General features: G+C 45.3%; 1 protein-coding gene across 1 annotated transcript in view; it reads left to right on the forward strand.

The window, feature by feature from the left end:
- Window positions 1-10,355: 10,355 nt before the first annotated feature.
- The window catches only part of tdrd12 (tudor domain containing 12), a 42,388-nt gene continuing 26,641 nt past the window's right edge, over window positions 10,356-26,102 (forward strand). Inside the window, exons 1-17 of the mRNA XM_061704930.1 lie at window positions 10,356-10,379; window positions 10,919-11,083; window positions 11,160-11,296; window positions 12,911-13,027; window positions 13,098-13,153; window positions 13,225-13,310; window positions 14,873-15,074; window positions 15,142-15,194; window positions 15,281-15,354; window positions 15,432-15,497; window positions 15,568-15,616; window positions 15,695-15,768; window positions 16,915-16,974; window positions 17,091-17,151; window positions 17,270-17,377; window positions 22,569-22,751; window positions 22,833-22,986. Of these exons, the coding sequence (XP_061560914.1) occupies window positions 10,356-10,379; window positions 10,919-11,083; window positions 11,160-11,296; window positions 12,911-13,027; window positions 13,098-13,153; window positions 13,225-13,310; window positions 14,873-15,074; window positions 15,142-15,194; window positions 15,281-15,354; window positions 15,432-15,497; window positions 15,568-15,616; window positions 15,695-15,768; window positions 16,915-16,974; window positions 17,091-17,151; window positions 17,270-17,377; window positions 22,569-22,751; window positions 22,833-22,986 (1,669 nt within the window). The remainder of the gene's footprint in view (window positions 10,380-10,918; window positions 11,084-11,159; window positions 11,297-12,910; window positions 13,028-13,097; window positions 13,154-13,224; window positions 13,311-14,872; window positions 15,075-15,141; window positions 15,195-15,280; window positions 15,355-15,431; window positions 15,498-15,567; window positions 15,617-15,694; window positions 15,769-16,914; window positions 16,975-17,090; window positions 17,152-17,269; window positions 17,378-22,568; window positions 22,752-22,832; window positions 22,987-26,102) is intronic.

Consider the following 26,102-nt stretch of genomic DNA (forward strand, 5'->3'; position numbering starts at 1 on the left):
CAAATTTCATTTAATTGCGGCGGCCCGCCACTAATAAATGTATATGTGGGAAATCCTGTTAACATTCACTGCCATTGACGGCTTTAGAAGTCAAATATCCATGTTAACTGGGAAGGCTGGCAGTGAATGAGTTAATTAAGTGTCGATGTTTTTAGCATGTAGTGGTATATTCGCCCGACTTGGGTGCAGGACCCTATCCAGGCTGGCCAATCCCGTCTCGTGTGGGGGCTCGTGCGTCTTGCACAAATTGCTCAAAGCTGTATTATGTATGGCTGTCCATGTTTCAGGAAAGGGATGATTTCAATTAAATTGGCGGAAAATGACAACGTTATCCCACATATTGAAGTTGTGTGTTACCGTGGGAACAAACCGAGCGTACTGTGTTTATTTTTTGTTTTCTCATCATGTGTCACATGGTTTCCGTTATGTGCGGGAGTGTTACTATGTCCTTGTTTTTGGGGTCCGTTTCACTTTTCTTTCCTTTTTCTTCTGGCTTGCTGCTTTCCTTTGTTTACGGCCAATTTTGGATCCTATTTTGCCCATTTTGCCTATTTCGACCTCCATGCAGTGACTCTCTAAGATGGACTTAGTATAAAAGTGTCAATTCCATTAAAAAAAAAAAATCCTTGTTTTTGTCACACTCGTGTCCAGAAAAGCTCCCTCCCTCGGACAGCGACTTCTGTTTGACCCAGTTTTGTATCCATATTTGGCTAAGACCGCCCGCTTTCGTCTGATTGGTTGTAGAAGAGCACTTTTGAGAGCACACGTGTTTGTTATGTCGACAGCGCCGGTTCGGGAGCGGAAAGGCGGAGAGCGTCGCTAGTGAGGTCGATGAGCTTGAGAAATTCCAATGACCTGATTTCAGGCCTGTCGACAAAAACGTCTGGAACTTCGGAATGCGTGGATGACTCCCATTCATATTTCACATTTACTGAGGCACCAGAGAGACAATATTACATTCCAAATACGACATAAAGTTGCTTTGACAAAATATGTCCCCTTTAAGACCAGGAATGATACAGTCCGGTTAGTTTCCTCTTCAAGTGTGAATTTTATGTCCATTTTGTTGAGATGGTCTGGAAGTTCTCCAGTTTTTGTTATTCGTAGTACGTCGTCTACGTACCGTTCCCGTAGTATTGGTTTGAGTTTGTGGGGGTTCATATACCGAGAAGATTGTTTGTCACGAGAGTTAAGACGTGAACAAACCTGCGCTGTCGGACACATCGTGAGGCGGCTTGCTGAAGAAGACCCTCAGGAGTTGACCTTGACGCCGGTTCTCCTCCTGCGCGCGGCCAAGTTCCTCGTCGCACTCCGCTACGGTTCTTCCCAACGCCGCAGAAGATTTCCTCCCCTCGCTCGTTCACAAAAGTTCTCGGCATTCGGATTTGAGACGTTTTCGCAAGATAATCTCGAACACTTTATGCTCACGGTTGAGCGACTTTGCTGACTTTCGCGTCTCGTCGTTAGCGGCTAGCTAAAGGCTAAATTGCGCAAACACGGGCCGCAGAATCCCGCGCGCTATTATTACCGTCACGAAGCTAGCACAGACATGGAGAGGCGATGTTTACACAGTGGAGGTAAAATCACAGAATGAGTCAATGATGAGCAACACAGCCTCGGCTTCTTGCGTTTATTGTGCAGCTTCATTGAGGGCTGCTCTTCGCGCCGGCACACTTGTGTCTCTTCAGCTCATACTTGACATGGAACCTTTTATTACACACAGTGCAGCGGAACGGTTTCTCGCCAGTGTGTCTGCGTGTGTGGGCCGTCAACGAGCGTCTTTGAGTGAACCCCTTCCCACAAAATGAGCAGACGAAAGGTATCTCTCCAGTGTGTGTTCTTTTGTGTGTGGTTAGTTGTCCCTGCGCAGCAAATTTTTGACCACAAACTAAACAGGCAAAAGGTTTTTCCCCAGAGTGTGTTCTTGTATGTCGTGTTAAATCCCCCTTCTGAGTGAATCTTTTACCGCAAATTGAGCAGGCAAAAGGTTTATCCCCAGTGTGTGTTCTTGTGTGTATTCTTAAATCGACATTTTGAGTGAATCGTTTCCCGCAAACTGAGCAGGCAAAAGGTTTTTCTCCTGTGTGCGTTCTTGTGTGCCTCGTTAAATTTGTCTTCACTGAGAATCTTTTCCCACAAACTGAGCAAACAAATGGTTTATCTCCAGTGTGTGTTCTTGTGTGTTTTGTTAAATGTGTCTTTGTCGAGAATCTTTGACCACAAACTGAGCAGACAAAAGGTTTTTCTCCAGTGTGCGTCCTTGTGTGCGTTTTTAAATCGACGTTCTGAATAAATCTCTTACCGCAAACTGAGCAGACAAAAGGTTTGTCACCAGTGTGTGTAACTGTGTGTCTTGTTAAAGTTGCCTTTCTCGAGAATCTTTTGCCACAAACTAAGCAGGCAAAAGGTTTTTCTCGAATGTGTGTTCTTTCATGTGCTTTCAACAACGACTTTTTGTCAAACGTTTTGTCACAGCGAGAACACCGCTCACGTTTGTTGTCAGTGCTGGCCTGTCCTATCACCTTTCGAGTGTTCCTCATCCTCGCCGTCGCCTTCATTCGAAGAGTGTGACGTCATGTCGTCACTATCTGAGAGTGGAGCCGAGAGGCCGTCTGATTGGCCATCAGTCGATGCAAACGTGGTGATATCATCGTCCTGCCCTTCTTCTTTAATGTAAGGGGACTTGGGCTCCCCTTCCTTACAGATACGAGGAAGCTCTGGCTCCTCCTCCTCTTCTTTAAAGCAGGCTGACTGTGGCTCCTGCTCAGGATGAAGATATTCTTCACTAACATCTGCACCGCACAAGAAGATAAAAACGTGGTTTACGCAAGTCAAGCTTTGTCTTCTTCAACTCGTACTTCAAGGTACCACTAAGTTATTTGTGTAAGTGTACGTCAGTGATTGTGACCCAAACAAACGAGCTGAACGCAGGGATGTGGTTCATGAAATTAAAGTAGTTGGAAAGCAAGTGAGAGTAGAAAAGTGACCAAACCTTCTGCGTTGAACCCAACTCGAGGCTGCTCGAAACCAGCCTCCAGCAGGTGACGTTCGTTCTCTTTTGTCCGAGAAATTTCTTCCTCGTACTCTTCTTCTTTCTTACTTTTTGAACACATCGTCGCAGGACATCCACGACGCTTTACACTCACACTTGAGCTCTGCTTTGGTCACAAACGCGTTTCTTTGTGAGCGGCTAGCAAGCTAAGCTAAGCTAAGCTAAACTCGCTGGGGAAGCTTTAAAGTGGACTAAGACGAGTATATCCGGTCACGAGGATAGAACAAATGTTCTTTAGCGCATTAAAGTAGTGATGGGCGTCCTGCGTTGAGGCTCCAGTCCGTTCAGTAGATGTATTTATTCGGGAAGATGTATTTGGTGAGGCTTGTGTGCTCGCGTCATCCGCTGTTCATCTCCTTCCTTCCGCGTGCAGTTGACAGATGACGCCCGAGAAAGGAAGATGTAGACACGCCCCTTTTGAGCTGCGTGCCTATGCCGACGTCACGCTAGGGAGATCGAAGTCTTCAGCGCATTCCGTGTGTGGACGGCAAGAAAACCAAAAGACCAGCGATTCCGGTACATTGCATCTTTCGTGCAATTACGACAAGGGAACTGGCAATGGAAGTAACCTTTCACAGATTTAGTTGTTGTTGTTTCTTTTTTTTTTCAAATGTTATGTGTTGATAGCAGACGCTTTGGCGTTGACAAAAAGTGAACTTCATGAAAATCAGTTGGGAAATGAACAAATTACAACTTAATTTCAACGTCCGGACGTTAACTTGGATGGAACTGTCGACCTCTCCAACATGGCCGCCACGTAGACACGCCAGTTAGCCGGGCTGCTACAATGCGCTGGCGTAACAGTTTTAATATCTATGGACGCAAACACACGAGAACAGTTTTTTTGTCAATTAACTTTTAGTATTTTTCTTGTTTTTAGTTCTTATTGTTGTTGCTGCTGTTTCTTAAACAGTTTGTGGTGGAGCTTCAGGCTCGGATGGAGGTGTGTGTGGAAGTTTATTCGTGCTCTACGAAATACATAGAGCTGTGCGATATAACAGTACTGTATGTATCGTATCGTAGTGTGACGTAAAAACGTACATCGTACAGTAAAACCCTCTGTTGTTTACATTGTTATTTTGAATTTCACTTGCAGCTACCCTGGTAGTTTCATTTCCGCCGCAATGAGCATGAGCAACTTTCACAGTAGCCACGTCGCTATCTAGCTAACTTGACAAAACAGCAAATATGACCGGAAGGTCGCTGTTCATCTCACAACTCACAGTCAGACTTTTATGAAACAGAAAACACACACACCAACGTTGTCTGCCGTATAGCTAAGACACACACTCATAATAATATGGGCAGGAACAAATGTAAGTAAAGAGCAACATTGAGCTTGATTTACTACAAGAATTATTCTTATGCCAAGCGAGAGGGGACCCCACTGCCTGCCCGACGCAGACTGCGTTAGAAGTTTACACACGGACTAATGTGACAGCCGGGTTGGGCAGAAATATCGATTCATCATTGTATCAGAATATTCCGTTCCCCAGTTCAATATTGATTTCGCAAATCCTCTGAAGCAATTCACCTCCTGGCCAGTGGGGGGCGCTTTGCATGTGAGTTGCATTTTATGGACGCAGGCCACACTCAATCAAATACAACAAAATGGCAACCAAAGCAAGCTGCAGATATTTGGAGTCATTTCACCTAGGGACCTAGGTGCATGTAGCCAGTTTCTACTCAATTGCGCACTCGTTTTCAACCTTCAACCATACAGTTATCCCATCGAACTTATGTCACTAACCTCCTCTGCGGCAAAGCAACCAAATGGTCCACTTCCATATGGCAAAACTCCCCCCTGTACTCCACTCATTCGATTCCTTTTCCAGCGAACTCTGGAAAGTGTTCGATCACCCCATTCAGGGCAAAGAAGCCACCTGTCGTCTCCTCACACAGGGTGCTAACTCAGCAGCAGAATATTCCATAGAGTTCCGGATATTGGCGGGTGAATGTGGGTGGGATGACGCAGCATTTAGGGGGATTTTTTCTAATGGCCTTTCCGAGCAGCTCAAGGATGAGCCAGCAGTCCGGGACGAGCCCTCCTCTCTCGAGGATCTCATCGGCCTTTCCATCCGTCTGGATAACAGCCTGCGAGAGCGAACACGAGAGTTCGCTCGCACAAAAGCCCTCCCAATCCGAGCGTCACGCCTCCCGCACCGTTTTCCGCACTTCAGTCACTGCCCGTAGCTACCGAAGAGCCCATGCAAATTGAAAAAGATCATCAGCATCATATCACACAACTGCTGTGTATTTACTGCGTTCCATCCGGTCACTTTCCTTGTGTCCCCTCCGGCCAAAAGACCAGGATCACCGTGACCCGAGAGCGTCGTGGTGAGCCAAACCTCCGTTCCCTCAAGCTCTCCTTTTCGCATGACCGTTCCCGCTTGCATTATAGTTTCTGCTCATAACACCCCCATCACTGCCCTGATTGATTCCGGTGCCGATGACAATTTCATTCACAAAGCCATAATTCACCAACTCCAAATCCCTCTCCAACCACTTCCGTCCCCGAAGAAAGTCACAGCCCTAGATGGCCAAATCATCTCCCCCTGTTACCCACCAAACCGTGCCATTCACCTTGCTTATTTCAGGAAATCCCCGTGAGAACATCTCTCTTTTTGTTATCCCTTCCCCTGATACCCCATTATACCTTGGAATTCCCTGGCTCAAAAAACATAACCCCACCATAGACTGGACACACTTAGCCATCACCGGATGGAGCCCTCACTGCCTGCTCTCAGCTATACCTCCCTCTGGTAAACCGCCACCCTCTTCCATGCCCGTTGACCTCTCCAAAATCCTTGAAGAATATCATGATCTCGCTCCGGTGTTTTTCGTAAAGACCTGGCCATTTCTCTACCCCCCCCCCCACCGCCCGTATGACTGTGCTGCTGGGGGGCACTCTTCCCTCCAGCCGTCTCTACAACCTTTCCCGACCTGAGAAAAGGGCAATGGAGGACTATATCCATGACTCTCTGGCTTCTGGACTCCTTCGACCTTCCTCTTCTCCAGTTGGGGCCGGCTTCTTTTTTGTTGAAAAGAAAGACACCACTCTCCGCCCATGTATCAACTACCGTGGTCTCAATGATATCACCGTGAAGAATAAATCTCCGCTTCCCCTCATCGACCCCTCGTTTGAACCCCTCTGTGACGTCCAGGTATTCACCAAATTGGATCTACGAAACGCCTACTACCTCATCCGTATCCGAGAGGGGGACGAATGGAAGACCGCCTCAATACCCTTCCCGGACACTTCGAGTATCTGGTCATGCCAATTGGTTTAACCAACGCCCCTGCAGTTTTCCAAACATGTGTTACTGACGTCCTCCGTCACATGCTCAACCGGTTCGCGTTTGTATACCTCGATGTCATCCTCATTGTCTCCCGCTTCCCCAAAGAACACCGCATCCATGTATGCCAAGTCATTCAGCGTCTCCTTGAAAACAGTCTGTATGTTAAACCTGAAAAGTGCGAATTCCACCTCTCCTCCGTACACTTCCTGGGCTTCATCATCTCCGAGGACAACTACAACCCCGCCAATTTCTACCGTCGATTCATCCGTAATTACAGCAAGGTTACTATTCCCCTCACTAGCCTGACATCCACCAGCTAGCTCCCTCTTTCAATGGACGCCGGCAGCATCCCAAGCATTCAGTCACCTCAAGACCCTGTTCACCAGTGCGCCCCATTCTTCACCACCCCGACCCCTCCCTCCAGTTTGTGGTCGAGGTTGACGCCTCGGGCTGTCCTCTTGCAGCGAGACCCCACGACCCAGAAACTTCACCCCTGTGCCTTTTTTTCCCGTCTGTCCCTTGCCGAGAGGAACTACGATGTCGGCAACCGAGAGCTACTGGCCATTGTATGGGCCTTGGAAGAGTGGAGGCACTGGCTGGAGGGGACTGAACTACCAGTAATCACTTGGACAGACCACAAGAATCTCTCTTACCTCCGTTCTGCCAAACGCCTTAACCCTTCGACAAGCTCGCTGGGCTCTCTTCTTGAGCAGGTTTAATTTCAATCTCTCCTTCCGTCCTGGCTCCAGAAACAGCAAACCAGATGCCCTGTCTCGACTTTATTCACCCCCCACCAGCCCTGACAAACCGGAACCCATTCTTCCTTCCTTATGCTTCGTTGGAGCAGCCACTTGGCAGATCGAACAGGTGGTTAAGGAGGCCCAAAAGACTCACCCGGATCCCAAGACCGGGCCTCCAAACCGCCTGTTTGTACCAGATTCTGCACGCTCTGACGTTCTTCAGTGGGCTCACAATTCCAAACTCGCCTGTCACCCTGGCATCACCCGCACCATTCAGTTCATCCGGCAGCATTTCTGGTAGCCCAGCCTTGTTCAAGACACCCGGGAGTTCGTCCAAGCCTGCTCCGTCTGTGCCTGAGAGAAGTCTTCACACCTGCCCCCAGCTGGGCTGCTGCATCCATGGCCTATCCCTAGCCGCCCCTTGATCCCATATCGCTCTGGACTTCGTTACTGGGCTACCTCCTTCTGAAAGTAACTCTATCATTCACACTATTGTCGATCGGTTTTCCAAATCTGTCCATTACGTACCCCTCCCCAAACTACCATCCGCCTTCGAAACTGCTAACCTCCTTGTCCAGCATGTCTTTAGACTCCACGGTATACCCATTGATATTGTCTCTGACAGAGGTCCTCAGTTCTCATCCCTGGTATGGAAGGAATTCTGTAAAGCGGTGGGCGCAGCAGCCAGCTTGTCATCAGGATATCATCCGCAGACCAACGGCCAGACTGAGCGAGCAAACCAATCCCTAGAATCAGCCCTCCGTTGTGTTGCCGCACGCAACCACCCTCCTTTAGCTCATTCCTCCCGTGGATTGAGTACGCCCACAACTCCCTCACCAGTTCCGCTACCGGTATGTCCTCATTCATGGCTTGCTATGGTTACCAACCGCCATTATTCAAAGAACAGGAGCAGGCAGTGGCAGTCCCCGCAGTCAAGGATCATCTCCAGAGAATCCAGGCAGTGTGGAAAGACGTCCATGCGGCTTTGACCCAGTCCGCCGCACGCAATAAACAGCTCGCAGACCGTCATTGCTCCCTGACACCCTAATACAAGGTGGGCAAATCTGTCTGGCTTTCTTCTTACGACCTCCCGCTTCAAACTAAATCCCGTAAACTCACTCCCCATTTCATTGGCCCTTTCCCAATTACCAAAATCATCAATCCCACATCCGTCCAGTTGAAGCTTCCACAGTCCTTAAAGATTCACCCAACCTTCCATGTCTCGGTGCTCAAGCCTGTCTCCCCCCCCCGGATTATTGACGACCATCCGGCCTTCACAGTGTCGCGCATCCTCAACGTGAGGCCTTCCCCCGTGTTCCTGATCCACGTCATTCCTGCCGCCAAGCCAGCCGCCTGCCTCCTGTCCACGCCACCGCCTGCGCTTGGATCCAGCTACTCCCCATACGTGACAGCATTTACAAGAAACACGATTTAAAGGGTGTATGGGTCTTAATGGTCCATATTTCACTAAGAAGTTGATTTTATGTATTTTTTTGCTCAAGAAAATGAGACTGCCGGTCATTCCTAATGACATCAGTCCATTTTGGCGCAATTGATAAATAACGAATTGCCTCTGGAACACCCCTTTTCATTGCTAAAATGGACACGCCCCCCCATGTGACGGCGTGATGTCAGTCGCAGAAGCGGAGACCAAATTCAACTGCACAGCCGCTGTGGAAAAAGGAAGGTACTATATTATAAAGTGGCAATATTTAGTCATAGTTTATATATCGTAGCTGTCGGGTGGAGTCCCCTGACCTCCAGAATGACATCTTTTCAGGAAATAAAACAAAAATGACAGCTTGCCTGAATTTCCAAACTGTGCTTTTTTTTTTTTCAATTTGGTGTTATACTTTATGTGGCTGCCATATATCGTTGCACTCTCACATGAACAGCAGCTAGCACCCCAAAATTATGTTCCATCACTAATTTAATATGCTCAAAAATTTTCAATTTACTAGGGTGTCATGGATTAAAATGATACAAACACAGCGGGCGCCCCGTGCCACATAGTAATAATAATAAATTACACTTATGTACCACTTTTCTAGGCACTCAGACACTTCACGTGTTATGCGTTTCTCGGTTGCTTGAAAATGACATGCACTGAATGTTTTGGATCTTTCCAAATTGAGGGGTGCCGGGCTTTATTTTAGGGGTGGTTCAGCAGCCGCAAAAGTGGGCCAGAAACACCTATGCACTGCACTCACGCACGAGTCGAGAGTGCGTCAAAGATCATGTCCAAACTTTATGATCTTTTAACTCTTAGAAAAAGAAGGTAATGCAATGCAATACTGGAAACTAACATGCCGCAACAGCATTTCTACAATTGCCAACATAAGGCATCAATGACTATCTTGTGTTGATTTGTTTTGCTTTTGTATATGTTCAATTTGAACAAAAAGGTTAGCAAATTTAATACAGTTTACCACCGTTTGAACCAAATGTAAAGCCCACACAAGTAGCCAAGGACAGACAGCCGCTGGTTCACTTTCTATTGACAAACGCTAATGACCGCAGTGATGTGTGATATGTCAAAAATAATTGTAAGAACTGGTTAAAAAAAATACTGATGCTTGGAAAATTCTCAATGTTTAGCACTAGTAAGTTAGTAAAAGAGACAAACTATTTTATGTGCAGTTTTGTTTTGCAAAATGATCAAAACAGGTACAGTTAGTATATCAATGACAAATTCATTTTTACTTTTGACATGCTTTGTTGACATTTGTTTTAATTTATTTCAGTTAAGTGAATGAGTTGAATCAGTAATTCTACTTTCCCCAGAATATTTAATATTTTTTTATTTAATTTTTTTTACCCAAGTATGTGAGTGCTTCGGCTGCTGGAGTTTCCCCTCCCAAAGCAGTGTAGCCAGAGACGGCGCCCCTAGTGGTCAAAGCTACAATTACACTTTACTGTCCACAGCGGCAGGTGTGCTTTTTCCCCCATCAGGACTGCTTCGGCATTCTGTTGAATTTCGACCAGAAACAAAGAGGTAATTACAAACGTCGCCCTAATTATAAGCAGTAAATTTGTACCGCGTCGAGTTAATGTAGTATGGTTCAGTTTCAGTTTTTCTTTTCTAACGGGGCTAACGGCTAATGTTAGCTTTTTAACGAGCGGCCATTTTGCTGGATTGCGTGTCGTTGTTTGACTTCAGGTTAACTTCAAATTCGTGTCGTCGTTAAATAACGCTTTATTTTATTGTCCTTTCCGTATTCACATTTTTCTAAGACCCAGTGAACGTCTGCGAGGCGGAAGACGATGTTCAAATTGCTGAATTTGAAGGTAAGTTGGCACTAATGATCTGGAGCCTAATCAACGTCACGTTGCTCCACTTTCACACATCATCGATGTAATTACGAATACGTGACAGAAGTGAGTGTATATAGTCTTCCAAAGTTATAATTTTTAATTGCTGGTAACATGGCTGTTATTAAATGAATGAATTATGTTATACGAAAAATTTAAAAACGACTTGTACCCCCCCCCCCCAAACAAAATTATTGAGCTACTCGACACGTGTGTAATAATCTGTCCTTAGAGCATTAAAAAAAAAAAAAAAAAAAAAGGTCTTCAGGAGTTGACATTCTTCAACTTTAATTTATTAAAGGCACTAAAACCAATTCATCAGTCTGTGTACAAATATGTTAAATAATGTATGCGCGCACACACTCGACATGACTTTTTTTTAATGTATTCTGTGGGCCACAAAAAAAAAAAAAAAGCATAGAAGGAGAAAATGTCTCCTTGATGTATTCTGCGGGCCGCATTAATTGTAGCAGAAGTAAAAGTGTACGTAAGCATCCCTGTTTTCAACGTTGCAGCTGGTGGACCCGACATGTATGTGGGCGCAGCTGGACGGCCCCGTCGGCGTGGAGGCGCTCGACAAGCGTCAGTACGACGAGCTTTTCACGCGCATGAACGTCTTCTACAATGGCGTCACCAGGGACATGTGCGCGGTGACGCCCTCCTCGCTGGCGGTGGGACAGGTAAGCTTCACTCATCCGGCGGTGTCACATGGTCGTGTGTGCATGTGTTTCTTGAGGACGTGTGTGCTGCCCTCAGGTGTGTGTGGTGTACTGGTCCCAGATGAAGATGTGGTGCCGGGCCCGGCTGGAGTCCATCGCCTCAGACTCGCACGCGTTTTACGCTTGTTGTTACCTGCTGGACCACGGAGAACCTCTGGTTGTCCTCTTCAGCCAGTAAGCGCCTACTGTACAGTGCGTGTGTGTGTGTGTGTGTGTGTGCGTGCGTGTGCGTGCGTGCGTACGCGTGTGTTCTCTGCTTGCCGCATGTATCCACACTTTTTGTTCTTCACTTGTCAGTCACAACTAAGTGATTCCTTGAATTGCGCAACATGCTACTGTATTTTTTGGGAAGTTTGTCCAATTATAAAAATTAATGTTAAATGGGTCAACACTGGGCCGCACATTGGCGCCAGTGTTCAGCAAGTGTGTCTCACAGTTCTCTGGTACGGGGTTCGAATCTCAGCTCTGGCCTTCCTGTGTCGAGTTTGCATGTTCACCCTGTGCTTGCGTGACTTTTCTACAGGTACTCTAACGTGTTAGCTTCATTGAAGACTCCAGTCTAAATTATCCATAACTACAATTGTATATGAAGATATGAAGAGTTCAAATGCAAAAGCAGACCTCTCCATTTTATTGTGAATTGAGTAAAATGTTGTTGCCGACAAGTAGACTTTACACGATCAGGATTTTTGGGGCCGATCAGAGAGTTTAAAAAAAACGATAACCGATCACATGATGGAGCAATGTGTCTATTTAAATGACCTGTTCATTTACTTAATTGCTAAAAAAAATTATATTTACAATAAAGAATGTATCTTTGTTCTTCTATTTATGCCAGTGAGGCATAGTGACAGACAGAACAAATGAATGGTCTTCTATTATATGTCAGGAAGTACATACAGTAGTTAATGTATCCACCTTTTGTGACATTTTTATTTGTTGGTGTGACGTGAGATTTTTTTAAAATTGTAAAATATGTTCCTTGGCTCCATAAAGGTTGGAAATCACTGCTCTGGTCAGAGTGAAAAATTTAAGGGGGTCTGAAAACTTTCCGTACCCACTGTACGTTCACACCTATGGGCAATTTAGAGTCGTCAATTAACCTACCATGTATGTTTTTGGAATGTGGGAGGAAAGCGGAGTACCCGGACGAAACCCACGCAGGCACGAAGAGAACATGCAGACTCCACACAGGTGAGGCCGGGTTTGAGCCCAGGTCCTCAGGACTGTGAGGCAGATGTGCTAACCAGTCGGCCTCTGGGCCGCCCTAAATACATTCAGTGGAAAAGAATTAATGACTAAAGCGCATGCTCTATTCCACTGCCCACACTGCTCTTCTCAACAAAATAATGTTCCATATGCGCTATTTCAGTCGGGTTTTCGGGCAAGTGAGGTCACAGTTTGAAACCTCACAGTAATTTCGACGCGTCAACTTGGAGAACCCCTCGGAATTTCAGCCCGTACCAACTTATTGGTAACTTGTCAGCCAATCGGAGAAGGGATTTCCCCAGTATCAGACAAAACGAAAGGGTCGAGTAGGGGTAGCTCTATTTTTCTTTAAATGACGCTTGACGGCTTTTGCTTTTGAACTGTTCATATGTCCCCTGTGATTGGGTGATGATCAGTCCAGGGTGTGCCCAGCTTCTCGCCTGAAGTCAGCTGGGATAGGGCGGAGCTCACCTAAGACCCCGATGAGGACAAGCGCCACTTGACATTGTAAAAATTATGTCGAGGGTGTGAATGTGGCAGCTGATGTGTCTAAACGTTTTGTTGTCGCCCCCATTTGAGAATCCGACGTGTCGAGCTGGACTTCCTCCAGCTCCCGTTCATGATGAGGAGGTTACACCTGGCGAGGGTCAAGCCCCTGACGCTGCAAGTGTCTGTTTGCGAGAAGGCCAAGCTGGTGTAAGAGCGCTCATCATCACTAACTCGACATTCCCGCCGGCTTGTGATGGGGGGGGTGTTTTGTTTGCAGGCCGTCCAGCCGCTGGGACAGCTCGGCCACGTCTTACTTGTACCACCTTTTCAAAAGTGAGCCATATGACGCGCGCACACGCGTGCTTGTCAGTGTTCATCACTCACGCGTTCTTCTCGTGTCAAAGCATCGAGTCAGGTGGAGGCCGTGGTACTGCAGGACGGGTCCCACTCTACCGCCATCGAGCTCTACGTGAGCGTCAACGGTGTCAAGGTCACCTCACACGAACGCAAACATTCATTGTAGTCATTTCCCTCCAGTGGAGGGCTCCACATGAAATTAAACCGCTTAAAAGGAGACAATTTATGCTTCTATGCTTTTTCTTTTTTCATCTTCCCCCTTTTTACCTCCCCCCCCACACAAATTATGAGTTCCCAGTTCCACATTGGCTCGTTTTAGGGGCGGGCTTAGAGATTCCATTGCAATGCATTCCATGCAGCGTTTTATCACCAACACTAGGGTTGGGCATCGAGAATCGATTGGAACCGGGACTAACGTTCCGGTTCTCTCGGAATCGTTCAAAGTTAAAAATGTCGGTTCCCAGTTTCGATGCCTACAGTCTGCCCACCCCGAAGAAGAAGTGGCGAAAATCAACAAAGAAGCGGCAAAACCCACAAAGAACGCGCACGAAGACGTGCTTGTGCCCAATGGCGGCAGCGGCGAACAAAAATGTCTTAACTTTGTTAAAATGAATGCCCGGTCGCCTAAGTGCAACACTTGGAATAAGATTTTATTGTGCAAAGGAGGCTTTGATGATGTGTAGCGTCTGACGCGCTCCGAGCCTCAGCCTACACCGGGCGGAGCCTCAGTCAAGTCAACTCTCAGTCAATTGGGTGAGTTAAACAATAAAATAAGTCTATGGCATCATTGAGACATGCTAAGTTCCGGTGCGTACCCTTCAAAATAAAAGGCTACAAGCTTAAAACAGGAACTCAAGTTAAAACTTGCACATATAAACATTTGACGTGATGAAACAGTCCCAAATAACTATTTTAACAATGCTATATTTAACCTTTAGCTGAAACATTAATTAATGAATATTAAGCCAATTGGATTAGTTCCACACATATTGCCTTTTAGTTCATAGGTTTGATATTGGTACTGGTTTTAAAAAACTTGAAGTCTATGCTGCGGGCTGCTAAGAAAATGGATGTTCATAATTTGGACAACCTTTATTTAAACCATGAAAACTTTTTGACCCAGTCCCCTAAAAGAATTGGAATCGAGAATCGTTTGCAACCGGAATCAAAATAAGGAACCGGAATCGCTCTAATTCAAACGATACCCAACCCTGACCGAGACAGAAATACATGTCAATTATTGTAGCAGTGTGGTGCACAACATGGCCAAACGCACGCGAGTAGATGACACCCCCTTCCCTCCAAAAAGACGTATGATTGCCACACAGTTCCTTGCCACCAAGGAACTATATAGCAAAAGTAATTCTTTTGTTGCTTTGAACTGAGCACAAAAACAGTGAATATGGGATTTGCTTTTTTTCTGTAACACTGGGTTACAAAAATCTTGTCTGTTTTTTTTTCAACTGATTTAGGACAATTTTGCATTGCTGAATAAGAAAATGACATTTATTTCTCTTGTTCAGGTCAAGTTTTTATGTCAAGTTAGTTTATTAATCAAATGATACAAACTTTGCTTACTGTAAATTAAATGGTAGACATTGATAAAAGTACCCGAAAGTTGAATGTTACGCCATCATTGTTCAAAATGTTCAAGTGATATGTAATGATTCTACAAACTATTATTCTTATTTTCAGATTTGTGTGAATGATGAGCTGGTGGCCAAGAGGTTTGCTATTTACAGCCAAGACGTGTCTAATAGCAGCAAGCTGGAGCAGCTCAATATTCAGCATTTTAGGTTTCCAAACCGCGGCCTCAAAGCACCTGCCTGGAAGCCGCCAGCACAGGTCGCGGCCGCTCCAGTGCCAGTAACAGAAGTGGAAACTGCACCCCCTCCGGGTAAAAACACGTTTTTATCATCTTATGGAATGATGATGATGTCATTAATCTGTCATGTGACCCTCAGTGATGCAGCCTGCTGGACTGCGAGCCTGTGATCTAATGACGGCGCCCTCTCAGGTCAGTGTTTATTAGTGCATTTGTCCCACTGAGGCATGGTCATCACAGGCGTCGTCATGTTTTATCCTTGGTCACTGTTTTGTCAGAGTCCTGAGTACGAGGGAGGCATCACCTCAGAGGTCACAGATGGACAAGCGTTACTGGGCAGCCAATCAGAGAGGTGAAAGCGCATCACTGCGAATGAGCGGCGAAAAAAAAAAAAAGAGAGGGTCATGTGACATCAGCGTGTTGTTTCAGTGACACATTAGAGGAATCCGATGCCTCCCTGGCTACCGCGTTCAAGTCCCACCTCACTCTGTTCAGGTGAGTTATGAAAATACGCTCTCATCTGATTGGCTGGCAGCTGTTGACCTTGTGGCTGATGTCTCCGCAGGTTCATGAGGTTCCTCAATCCTGAATGCAGCTTCGAGGCCGAGACAAGTGTGAGTTTCGTCTGAAGCATTTTGAAAAGTAACGTGATGAGAGACAACAACAATTGCGGTCGTACGTGAACATTACAGGTGAGTCAACCTGAGGAGCTGACAGAGTGTTCACCGCCACATGCTTCCAGCTCGCCCAGCACAGGACAGGAAGTGTAAGCCGCCAGTTCGACACCACCAGTTACAAAACATCTAAAAGATCAGTGCAGGCTCTGTAGATCGGTGGTTCTCAAATTTTGGGTCCCCGGAACCATGGGGGTCTGTAAGTTGTAGCGTGTGGGTCCACAAGATAATTTGTAGTAATATGTTGTTATTTTTAAAGAAGTAGTACATTTATGAAGTACATTTATGTTCTGTAAACACTGAGGTGTTACAGTACCTTTTGTTAATGTAGAGAGACATTCATTTCCAGGTTTAAAGCAACAGGACAGAAAATAGCTGTTGCGCTGCCCCCAAGCCATTGAATTACATTATAAACTATACATCTACTGTGTTTTACAACAATACTTAACTATATTTATTGTACCTGTGGATAAAAAAAGCAAAGCTTGTGGCCAAATTGTACGTGGGCGATACGTACGCAGTACACCGGCCGTTCAAATAAGCGAGCCTCTGTTAAAATCCCGTGTCACACTCCCACGTCCTGTTTCTGCAGCAACCTGCTTCTTCCTTAACCACTGATCTATCTTTTTATGGTTACATGAATTTGGTTAAATCCAATACAATATACTGTATGTGCAGCATCCAACGCCTACGCAAGCTCGTTGTTCAGGGCGTCCAATAATATCCAACTGCTCAGTGTGTGTGGGGGGGGGGAAGGGTAATCGAGGAGCAGCTGTCATTTGATACTTGACAGCAGTGCAACACAGCCCTCCTCTTCGTCCTCTTTTTCCATCTTGATTCTTTATTCATGTTAGTCATTACAGCGGTTTGCAAACCTGAATGTCATAGACAGGCCGGGTGAGACCCTCTTGCACGCCTACCCGTTGAAAAACGTACTTGATGACTGCATTTGTCAGTGCCAGAAAAGAGTTGCATTTCAGTTGACGAATAAAACATCTATGCCAGTGAATTAGTTAATTCCTATGACATTTATGGGTACCCATGGTAGTTAAATTTAATTGAAGTTAGGGTTATGTTGCGGTCCTTGGGAAAAAAATTCCCCTTGTAAGGATTCCCTGCACCCTCAAAGTTTGAGAACCCTTCATCTAAGATGGAAATGGAGCAATCCAGGTTTGGTGAAACATCAGACTCAAGTTGATTGTAAATGTTGGACGTGATTGTGTGTGGCATTTCAGCAGGCTGCCTCCCGGCCAATCGGACGTGATGAAGAGGACCGACGACAACTGGGCTTGCACGAGGTGTTTGTACACAGTGTAACCGATGATGCATATTGAAATCTAAGCATAAAAAGCCTAATTTGAATGCCAGACTTTTATTTAATCTAAATCCGTTCCTTTCTCATTGCCACTCGTAGACTTTTGGAGTGGCTGAATCCACAATCTCTGAAGTTTCATTCAGAAGATGCAGGTGACCCGGTAGGTCTGCTTTTATTTGCAGGGTCCTGATAGCTGCCACAAGTCCATGTGACTCGTCCTTGTTGAATGAAAGGCTCATCAGGATAAGAAGGTGGTGATGATGTTATTTTGTTGTCAGGTCCTTCCCAGCACTCCCAAGACTGGTGACATTCTGGTACACTCTGACCTCCCAATGGAGACGTTTTCAAGCCTGGATGACGCCCCCATCACTGACACCTTCCGCAGGGTAAACAATGATTGTTAATATCGCTACAGCTGACATTTAGACGCACAACCCTGGAAAGCCTAACCATTTGATAAGTGACCTCCTTACTGGCTCTACTTTCCCAAAATGCACATTTAGAAATGGAAGACAAATCAATTAAGTCGACGGACACATTTCATTCAGCATATTAACTTGTTGCGGCAAGCGGCATTGACTCCTCAAGACAAAAACGTGATTAGCGACTAATCCACATCACGCTCTAAACGTCATTGTTGAGTAGTAAAGTCGACAAGTCCACTGGTCTTTACATCCCCTACTATATGCTGTTTTTCTTCTCTCTGAAATCCTCTCAGGTGCAACAAGATGGGATCAAAAGCACTGTCTTGGTGATGCTGGTGACATCTTGACTGAGAGACAATTACAAACATTTAGGGGGGGAGCGTATTACTCGTTTTTTTTCACTTGTTCCCTGTCGGCTGTGAATAATTACTCCTTACTGAACAGCAGTGATTTTTAAAGTGTGGCACTAGTGCCACAAGTGGTATGCAGACTCCTTCTTGTAGTACACGAAAGAATCACCGCTTAAGCACACGAGCGTCGTATTTAACTTTTTAGTACAATCCAAACAACCAAACATCCATCTTCTATATCACTGATGGGGTAATAGTATTTGCATTTAATTTTTAATAACTATTTGTTTTAAACTTTTTGGAGCAATGCTCAATAAATGTTAATTGACTCATTATTTAAGTCCTGTTTATTTACTTTTAGTGGACTACATATTCACGGTTCAGAATTCACCGATAGTAATCCTCTCTGCATCGTGGGGGTTACGTTCCAGACCATCCTTGCAATGAGAGAAAGTGGCGAAATAGAAATTCTTTATTTAAATACACCTAGGCATGTTTTCATAGCAGTTACAGAGTAAAATTTTTCAAAGTTTGTATAACACACTTACAATACAAACATATTTAAAAACCTGTGTAACGATTCATTCATTCGATCAATGGATTGATTTATTTACCTATGGTCCAACTGAATCATTCTGTGCTCAGCTTTCTGGACAAAAATGGTCAATCATTCTGAACTGTTTTTAAAAAGTAATTAATGAATAGTATCGACACTACAAAATAATGCATTGGATTTACGCACGACAAACTTTATATGGAGGTGTGTACGTGTTGTATTTACAAGAAACACACTTGATTCTTGGAAAGCCGTTCCAAGCCGTCCAAACCCGTTCCAACCTGCCTGGACCTGTTTCTTCTCTTCCTTACTACACTCACCATTGCTCTGGACTGTTGAGCCCAATTATTTCAAGTCCTCCACCCTTGCTATCTCTTCTCCTTGTAGCCTCACTCTTCCCCCTCCACCCTTCTCATTCATGTACATATATATATTCTGGCTCATCTTCATTCCTCTCCTTTCCAGTGCATGCCTCCACCTTTCTCACTGTTCCTCACCTGCTCCCTGCTTTCACTGCAGATCACAATGTCATCTGCGAACATCATGGTCCACCGGGATTTAAAGTCTAACCTCATCCGTCATCCTATTCATCACCACTGCAAACAGGAAGGGGCTCAGGGCTGATCACTGATGCAGTCCCACCTTCACCATAAACTCCTCTGTCACACCTCACCACTGTTCTGCTGCCCTTGTACATGTCCTGTATTATTCTAACATACTTCTGCCACTCCAGACTCCTGCATACAGTACCACAGTTCCTCTCTGGGTATTCTGTTATAGGCTTTGTCTAGATGTACAGAGACACAATGTAGCTCCTTCTCAGCTTCTCTGTACTTCTCCATCAACATCCTCAATGCAAATAATGCATCTATGGTACTCTTTCTAGGCATGAAACCGTACTGTTGCTCACAAATACTCACGTCTGTCCTGAGTCTAGCCTCCACGACTCTTTCCCATAACTTAATTGTGTGGCTCATCAACTCTGTAGTTCCCGCTGCTCTGCACATCCACCCTTGTTCTTAAAAATGCCACCAGCCCACTTTTCCTCCATTCCTCAGGCATCTTCTCACCCACTAGAATTCAGTTGAACAAGCTGGTCAAAAACACCACAGCCACCTCTCCTAGATTCTTACATACCTCCACACGAATGTCATCAGGACCAACAGCCTTTCCATTTTTCATCCTCTTTAGTGCCCTTTTAACTTCCCCCTGACTAATAATTGCCACTTCCTGGTCCCCCACACTTGCCTCTACGACTCTTCCTTCTCTTTCATTTTCGTCATTTATCAACTCCTCAAAGTAGTCCTATCTATGCAGCACACTACTGGCACCAGTCAACACATGTCAATCGCTATCCTTAACCACCCTAAACTGCTGTACATCCTTCCATCTCTAGCCCTCTGTCTGGCCAACCTGTATAGATCTTTTTCTCCTCCTTTAGTGTCCAACCTGGCATACATGTTGTCATGTGCCTTTTTGTTTGGCCTTTCCCTTCGCCCTACGTCGTATCTCCATGTGTTCCTTTCCCCTATTCTCAGTCCTCTGTGTCCCACTTCTTCTTAGCTAACCTCTTGGATGATTTCATGTACTGTGAGGTTCCCCCACCAAGTCTCCATCTCCCCTTCCCTACCAGAAGATACACCAAGTAATCTGCTGCCCGTCTCTCTGATCAACTTGGCTGTAGTGGTCCAGTCTCCTGGAAGCTCCTCCTGTCCACCGAGAGCCTTTCTCACCTCTTCTCGAAAAGCTGCACAAAACTCTTCCTTTCTCAGCTTCCACCACATGGTTCTCTGCTCTGCCTTTGTCTTCTTAATCTTCCTCCCCACCACCAGAGTTATCTTACACAGCACCATCCTATGCTGTCTAGCCACACTTTCCCCTACCACTACCTTACAGTCAGTAACTTCCATCAGGTCTGCACAAGATGTAATCCACCCGTGTGTTTCTACCTCCGCTTTCGTAGGTCACCTTATGTTCCTCCCTCTTCTGGAAGAAAGTGTTCACTATAGCCATTTCCATCCTTTTCACATCATCCACCTGTCCCTCCAAGTTCCTTTCCTGGATGCCGAAGGTACCCATCACTTCTTTTTCACCCCTATTTCATTCACCAAACATGTCCATTACAATCTGCACCAATCACGACTCTCTCGCTGTCTGGGATGCTCAGAACTACTTCGTCTAGCTCCTTCCAGTATTTCTCTTTCATCACTAGGTCACATCCTACCTGTGGGGCATAGCCACTAATCACATTATACATAACACCCTCAATTTCAAGTTTCAGACTCATCACTCGATCTGATACTCTTTGCACCTCCAAGACATTCTTAGCCTTCTTTTAAAATAAAAAGACGTTGCTTGGATGGCAGCATGTTTCTCCAAAACCTGTATGTACCTTTCAGCATTAATGGTGCCTTCACAGATGTGTAAGTTACCCATGCCATTGGCATGAACACAGCACCATACCATCACAAATGCTGGCTTTTGAACTTTGGGTCCATAACATTCCGGATGGTTCTTTTCCTCTTTGGCCCGGAGGACACGACGTCCACAATTTCCAAAAACAATTTGAAATTTGGACTCATCGGACCACAGAACACTTTTCCACTTTGCGTCAGTCCATCTTAGATGAGCTCAGGCCCAGAGAAGCCGGCGGTGTTTCTGGGTGTTGTTGATAAATGGCTTTTGCTTTGCATAGTAGAGTTTCAAGTTGCACTTACGGATGTAGCGCCGAACTGCATTTACTGACATTGGTTTTATGAAGTGTTCCTGAGCCCATGCGGTTATATCCTTTACACGTTGTCGGTTTTTTATGCAGTGCCGCCTGAGGGATCGAAGGTCACGGCCATTTGATGTTGGTTTTCGGCCTTGCTTCTTACATGCAGTGATTTCTCCAGATTCTCTGAACCTTTTGATTATATTATGGACCGTATATGATGAAATCCCTAAATTCCTTGCAATTGTACGTTGAGGAGCATTGTCCTTAAACTATGGACTCGTCGGACCACAGAACGGCCCAGAGAAGCTGGCGGTGTTTCAGGGTGTTGTTGATAAATGGCTTTTGCTTTGCATAGTAGAGTTTCAAATTGAACTTACGGATGTAGCGCCAAACTGTATTTACTGACATTGGTTTTCTGAAGTGTTTCTGAGCCCATGTGGTGATATCCTTTACGCATCGTGCTGCCTGAGGGAACGAAGGTCACGGGCATTCAATGTTGGTTTTCGGCCTCGCCGCTTAGATGCAGTGATTTCTCCATATTCTCTGAACCTTTTGATGATATTATGGACCATAAATGATGAAATACCTAAATTCATTGCAATTGTACATTGAGGAACATTGTCCTTAAACTGTTGGACTATTTTCACACGCACTTGTTCACAAAGAGGTGAACCTCACCCCATCTTTGCTTGTGAACATCTGAGCAATTTAGGGAATCTCCTTTTCTACCCAATCATGGCACCCACCTGTTCCCAATTAGCCTGTTCACCTGTGGGATGTTCCAAACAGCTGTTTGATGAGCCTTCCTCAACTTTCTCAGTCTTTTTTGCTACCTGTCCCAGATTTTTTGGAATGTGTTGCAGCCATAAAATTCTAAGTTAATGATTTGCTAAAAACAAAGTTTATCAGTTAGAACCTTACATATCTTGTCTTTGTAGTGTATTCAAATAAATATAGGCTGAACATGATTTGCAAATCATTGTATTCTGTTTTTATTTACGTTTAACACAACCTCCCAACTTCATTGGAATTGGGGTTGTAGATCGAGAAGTGCTTTTTGCCAATGGAGGAGAGGACTTGAATATGGGTGTCAGGAGAGCAAAGTTGTAAATCTTCAGTGCTAGTGGACGAATTACCCTTTCGTCTTTTCAGTGGATGGCTGTGGTCGTCATGGTGGGCTCCACTGGTTTGCATGACAAAGCGATCGAAAGATCCGTCGATGAAATCTTCGAGTGGCTCCATGGTGGTATCTTGGCGTCCGCAGGGATTGGAAAAAAGTAATCAATAATAATCAGCCTCGTAATAAGAGACAAAATAATGGATGAGGAGGAATTTAAGTCTTGGGGTTGCTAATCTGATTTTGCACTGTTGCCGCCAAAATTTCATCTGGGAAATCTCACAGTGTCAGAGCATGTCACAATTGTGTTGGTGTCTACCAAATGAAGCCCCTCCTCGTCTCTGGTACGTGTGGTGCGAATGTGGCAAATACACGTTCGGTGTGTGCACTTTTTGTTTCTGCTTTTTGTCCAGATGTTGCAGAGGAAGCAGTTTTGCCCGTCTCCTGCGGACCTCCTCACTTGGGCCGCCGTGGCTCGAGGAAACAACACAGTGGTCATTTCGCATGCTGGTGACCAGCCTCAAAGCTACCTGGCCCCCCTCCTCAGTCACATACTGCTCAGCACCATCTTCACCGTCTCCTCATCCAGAGCGGGCGTGAGCGCACTATTGTGAATATCACACATTACGTTACCAAGAACGATGGAAACAAGCGGCTCGTGTTATGTGCACTTGCAGCCAGTAGCAGTGGTGCTGTGTCCCGGCTGGGAGAAGGTCCACCTGCTGTGCGACCTTCTTGAGGAGAGCAAGGTTTCCCAGAGGCTCAAGACAACCAGTGTGCTGATAGGTGGTGCCAAAGATGAGGCCAACAACATCAATATTCCCAAAGACTGTAAGTTCCTGGAACGTGACTTTGGTTAAACTGCAGTGGTTCTCAAAGTGGGGTCATGCTGTAGCTTGTGGGTCCGCAAAATAATTTGCAATAAATTGTTGACATTTTCAAAAGCGCAGACCTGCACATGGGTACCGAAGCTCTAATAAAACCATGCATGCAAATCAGTCGCCTTTAGGCGAAATTCATAGTTTTGAACTGAAAATAGATCCGATGATTTTTGTTCCTGGGGGGTTGGGTGTCATAGACTGTTTTGTACTCCTTGAACACTGGCAGCTAGATCCATTTCACACGTCCACCATCCACACACAGATGTAATTGTGACTATTACTCCGCGACGGACTAATATTCGAGCGTATTGGCCTGAGGTTCCGCCTGTGTGCTGGGCACCTGCTGTGGATAAGTCACAGGAGTTGACGAGACAAAAAAAACACTTGCGCCGCTTCTCCTGTTAAGAAGTAACGGCACTTTTACTCCGTTACAATGATCTAAATGTCGCTTGCTACTTTGATCAATTTTTGCTTATTTTCGCGTTGAGGTGCTGCGGGTCGCGGTCCCGGCGGAACCGCCAAGCACACGTAACTTCGGTGACAAGAGTTGATCCGCTACTACATCTTGTATTAATTAGGAAACGCGTCTACAATTATCTAATTAGTTTACGGATGTTAATGTTAAATGTATTAAGCGAGGGATTTATGTTAGGGATTGTCACAACACAGAATGAACTAACTTCAAAGTCAGAAATGGCCAGTAAAAGCAGACAAATATTGGATTTAATGTTTTCCTGGAGGAAGCACTTTGGATTAGCCTTTAAAGTTGGTAATAGTGAAAAATTAAGTAAAACGGACGAATGATTTTAGTCAATTCTTTTCCAGAATGAGAGTGCTTGAAGAGGTGGATGCTATTCATGTGGCACAGCTTGAAGCTGGCATCAGGTGGAGATGGGCCTGGCTCAAGTTGGAGGCCAAAACAAAAAAGCAAAGGAATGAGGCAAATTTTATTTTAATCTGAAATTTGTACATCAACATATACTTGAGCGGTGGAAATAAATATTTTTATGCGTGAAGAAAATTATTTTTCCTTATTGTACTCTTCAGAGTCTTCTAAATTGCTTGATTTATGTTAATATCCCAAAAAGTCTCTGCGGGAGCCCGGGGATCCCTCCAGACCCCACCACTACAATTTCTTTCTTTTTAAAAAATTCTTTTTTTTATGGTCACCTTTTTCATGCCTTGTTTGCATGTATGTAAAACCAACATAATAAACAAATTACTCCTCCCTATAAACGTTCTGACATGATTGTGACGCATCATCACATACAGTAAATCTGACATCCACAAATGAATAAGAACAAAAGGCTAATTACAGGGATACTCTTTTTTTTTTTTTTAGAATTTTCCTTTGGGCTTGTCCCTTTAGGGGTCGCCACAGCGCGTCATCCTTTTCCATGTAAGCCTATTTCCTGCATCCTCCTCTCGAACACCAACTGCCATCATGTCTTCCCTCACAACATCCATCAACCTTCTCTTTGGTCTTCCTCTAGCTCTCTTGCCTGGCAGCTCCATCCTCATCCTCCTTCTACCAATATACTCACTATTTGTCCTCTGGATGTGTTCAAACCATTAAAGTCTGCTCTTTCTAACTTTGTCTCCAAAACATCGAACCTTGGCTGTCCCTCTGATGAGCTCATTTCTAATTTTATCCAACCTGGTCACTCCAAGAGCGAACCTCAACATCTTCATTTCCGCCACCTCCAGCTCTGCTTCCTGTTGTCTCTTCAGTGCCACTGTCTCTAATCCGTGCATCATGGCCGGCCTCACCACTGTTTTATAAACTTTGCCCTTCATCCGAGCAGAGACTATTCTGTCACATAACACACCTGACACCTTCCTCCACCCGTTCCAACCTGCTTAGACCCGTTTCTTCACTTCCTGACCACACTCACCATTGCTCCGGATGGTTGACCCCAAGTATTTCAAGTCCTCCATCCTTGCTATCTCTTCTCCCTGTAGCCTCATTCTTCCCCCACCACCTCTCTCATTCATGCACATATATTCTGTTTTACTTCGGCTCATCTTCATTCCTCTTCTTTCCAGTGCATGCCTCCATCTTTCTAACTGTTCCTCCAGCTGCTCCCTTCTTTCACTGCAGATCACAATGTCATCTGCAAACATCATGGTCCACGGGAATTCCAGTCTAATCTCATCTGTCAGCCTATCCATCACCACTGCACAAAGGAAGGGGCTCAGGGCTGATCCCTGATGCAGTCCCACGTCCACCTTCAATTCGTCTGTCACACCTACAGAACACCTCACCGCTGTTCTGCCGCCCTTGTACATGTCCTGTATTATTCTAACATACTTCTCTGCCACTCCAGACTTCCGCATGCAGTACCACAGTTCCTCTCTGGGTACTCTGTCATAGGCTTTCTCTAGATCTACAAAGACACAATGTAGCTCCTTCTGACCTTCTCTGTACTTTTCCATCAACATCCTCAAAGCAAATAATGCATCTGTGGTACTCTTTCTCGGCATGAAACCAAACTGTTGCTCGCAAATACTCACTTCTGTCCTGAGTCTAGCCTCCACGACTCTTTCCCATAACTTCATTGTGTGGCTCATCAACTTTATTCCTCGATAGTTTCCACAGCTCTGCACATCACCTTTGTTCTTAAAAATGGGCACCAGTATGCTTTTCCTCCATTCCTCAGGCATCTTCTCACCCGCTAGAATTCTATTGAACAAGCTGGTCAGAAACTCCACAGCCACCTCTCCTAGATGCTTCCATACCTCCACAGGAATGTCATCAGGACCAACTGCCTTTCCATTTTTCATTCTCTTTAATGCCTTTCTACCTTCCCCCTTACTAATCATTGCCACTTCCTGGTCCACCACACTTGCCTCTTCTACTCTCCCTTCTCTATCATTTTCCTCATTCATCAACTCCTCGAAGTATTCTTTCCATCGAGCGAGCACACTGCTGGCACCAGTCAACATATTTCCATCTCTATCTTAATCACCCTAACCTGCTGCACATCCTTCCCATCTCTATCCCTCTGTCTGGCCAGCCTGTATAGATCCTTTTCTCCTTCTTTAGTGTCCAACCTGCCATACATG

This window comes from Phycodurus eques, chromosome 2 (genome assembly GCF_024500275.1).
Source record: "Phycodurus eques isolate BA_2022a chromosome 2, UOR_Pequ_1.1, whole genome shotgun sequence".
NCBI lineage: Eukaryota > Metazoa > Chordata > Actinopteri > Syngnathiformes > Syngnathidae > Phycodurus > Phycodurus eques.